Genomic DNA, 2,970 nt, shown 5'->3' with positions numbered 1-2,970 from the left:
CAAAACAAATCCAAATAAGCACAAACAAATATAAATTAGGGTTTAGAGTATATTAGGGTTTAATATAAATTAAATTTTATAATAAATTAGGGTTTATAATAAATTAGGGTTTACGAGGGTTTAGGGTTTAGGGTTTACCAGCTCTATCAGCCTCTCCCGCAACCTCAATCCACCCTCCCCCATTTCATTATTAAAACAAATGAAAGTTTAAAACAAAAACCACAAATTAGGGTTTATAAAAAAATTAGGGTTTACGAGGGTTTAGGGTTTACGAGGGTTTAGGGTTTACGAGGGTTTAGGGTTTACGAGGGTTTAGGGTTTAGGGTTTACCAGCTCTATCTGGGTGCCCTGCGACCTCAATCCACGCTCCCCAATATTACAATTTAAGATCTACAATGAATGCGACTTTAAAACAAAAACCAAAAATTAGGGTTTACGAGGGTTTAGGGTTTACGAGGGTTTAGGGTTTACGAGGGTTTACCGGCTCTATCAGCGTGTCCCGCGACTTCAATCCATCCTTGTGCTGTTTTAACCATTTCACTATTAAAACAAATGCGACTTTAAAACAAAAACCAAAAACTAGGGTTTACAAAAAATTAGGGTTTACGAGGGTTTAGGGTTTACGAGGGTTTAGGGTTTACCAGCTCTATCGGCGTGCCCGGCGACCTCAATCCATCCTTGCGCGGTTTTAACCTCAGCATCCCAACAATCTTCAGCATAATGAGCTTTCTCTGTATCTAGGTGTTGACGAAACCTAATTAGGGTTTTATTAAACCCTAAAGAGAGAAGAAATAGATATGTTTTAGCGAGATAGTAGGCTAGGGTTTGGTTGTTTAGTATACCTTCATTGATAGCTTGTTCTAGGGTTTTATTATAATATAAACCCTCATTTTTTTTATTTATATTATTTATATTATAGTTTATTTGTTTTTGTTTTGTATATAAAGGAAGAGATAAATGTTTAATTAAATTAAACTTTATATAGTTTTTTTTATCTTTTTTAGGGTTATAAAAATGTTCGATCTCCCCCATAATAAACTCTCTACATCTATATAAACCACCGCGAGGGTTTATCTCGTTCCTAAACCCTAACCCTAACTGAGCCACAGCAAAAGGCATGCGGCCACCAACGTAATCATATAACCTCCTAAACCCTACAAATATACCCTGAGCTGTCTCGGGACGAAGATACCCTCGACCCTCCTGCTGCTGCTGCTGCTGCTGCTGCTCCTGCTGCTGCTGCTGCTGCTGCTGGGGGTGGTGCTTGTTCTGCTGTTTTTGGTTTTGGTTCGGTTTAGATGCTGCTGCTGCAGCAGCAGCTTCTTGCTGCTGTTTTTCTTGTAAACCACTGCTGCAACTGCTGCTGCTGTTGCTGCTGCTGCTGCTGCTGCTGCTGCTGCTGCTGCTGCTGCTGCTGCTGCTGCTGCTGTTGCTGCTGGTATTTGTTTCGTCTTTTGGGCCTAGTTTGAGTGTAAACATTAAATTAAAGGGAAAAGGAGAAGAGAGAGGATTGCCTTCGGGAGATAAAATATTATATTTATAAAAAATATCAGCGAGTTGTTGGGGTGTATATGCATCTATATTTTGTTGTATTTGTTTATATTCTTGTATTTGTTCTTTATTTATTTTATTTTTTGTCTCTTTTTCTCTCTCTTCTCTCTCTATTTTCTCTATCTTTTTATCCATATACTCATTTATATATTTATCGGCACGGAAACACTCCCCCGTTATTTCGTCCTTAACCATCAAATCTGTGAATCTATCTACATGCCCTGAATACAAACAAATAAATAAATAAATATATTTATTTATTTATTTATTTATTTATTTATTTATTTATTTGTTTATTTAGTTGGTTGGTTGGTTTATTTATTTATTTAGTGTAGTTAGTTGCTCGTCTATAACCATCAAATCTGTGAATCTATCTACATGCCCTGAATACAAACAAATAAATAAATAAATATATTTATTTATTTATTTATTTATTTATTTATTTATTTATTTGTTTATTTAGTTGGTTGGTTGGTTTATTTATTTATTTATTTTATTTAGTTGATTGTCTCTAACCATCAAATCTGTAAATCTATCTACATGCCCTGAACACAAATAAAATAAAATAAAATAAAATAAAATAAAATAAAATAAAATAAAATAAATAAATGTATTTATTTATTTATTTGTTTGTTTGCTTATTTTATTTTTGTTTGTTTATTTACTTTATTTTATTTATTTTTTTTTATTTATTTTATTTATTTATTTATTTTATTTGGAGGCAAGACGATGAGCTAAGCGAAACAAAAAAAAATAAAAAAACAGAAAAATAAAATAAACAAATAAACAAAACAAAATAAAATAAAATAAATAAAACAAAATAAATAAATAAATAAAATAAAATAAACAAAACAAACCTGAAGTCTAAAAAAACAAAAAAACGAAAAAAAAGAAAAACAAACAACCAAACAACCAAACAAAAAAACAAAAAAACAGAAAAACAAAATAAATAAACAAATAAACAAAATAAAATAAATAAACAAATAAAACAAATAAACAAATAAAACAAAATAAATAAATAAAACAAACCTGAAGTTTTAAGGACAACATGGGGGGTTAAGCAGGGCACCAAAAAAACACAAAAAAACGAAAAAACAAAAAAACAAAAACAGAAAAACAAAACAAACAAAAAAATAAAACAAAATAAAACAAATAAAACAAAATAAACAAATAAAATAAAACAAAATAAACAAAACAAACCTGAAGTTTTAAGGACAACATGGGGGGTTAAGCAGGGGCCCGATATCTCGAGCATATCTTCGGCAACAACAAAATGAGAGCGCCATAGATTCTCTACTTGTTGTTTTAATAAACACCCTAAACACAAACCCTAAACCCTAAACCCTAAACCCTAAACCCTAAAAAACCCTAATAAAAACCCAAATAAAAACCCTAATAAACCCTAATATATATGAATGT

At 31.3% G+C, this 2,970-nt stretch overlaps 1 protein-coding gene across 1 annotated transcript in view; it reads right to left on the bottom strand.

The window, feature by feature from the left end:
- Positions 1-1,925: 1,925 nt before the first annotated feature.
- EMH_0044150 (glycyl-tRNA synthetase, putative) overlaps positions 1,926-2,970 on the bottom strand; it is a gene marked incomplete at both ends in the record, with an annotated part of 1,638 nt that continues 593 nt past the window's right edge. Inside the window, 3 exons of the mRNA XM_013495926.1 lie at positions 1,926-1,934; positions 2,068-2,096; positions 2,752-2,868. Coding sequence (XP_013351380.1) covers positions 1,926-1,934; positions 2,068-2,096; positions 2,752-2,868 — 155 coding nt within the window. The remainder of the gene's footprint in view (positions 1,935-2,067; positions 2,097-2,751; positions 2,869-2,970) is intronic.

The sequence above is a fragment of the Eimeria mitis genome, genomic scaffold (genome assembly GCF_000499745.2).
Source record: "Eimeria mitis Houghton genomic scaffold, Emh_scaff1824, whole genome shotgun sequence".
In the NCBI taxonomy this organism is placed as follows: domain Eukaryota; phylum Apicomplexa; class Conoidasida; order Eucoccidiorida; family Eimeriidae; genus Eimeria; species Eimeria mitis.
This window is presented reverse-complemented; position numbering and strand designations above follow the sequence as displayed.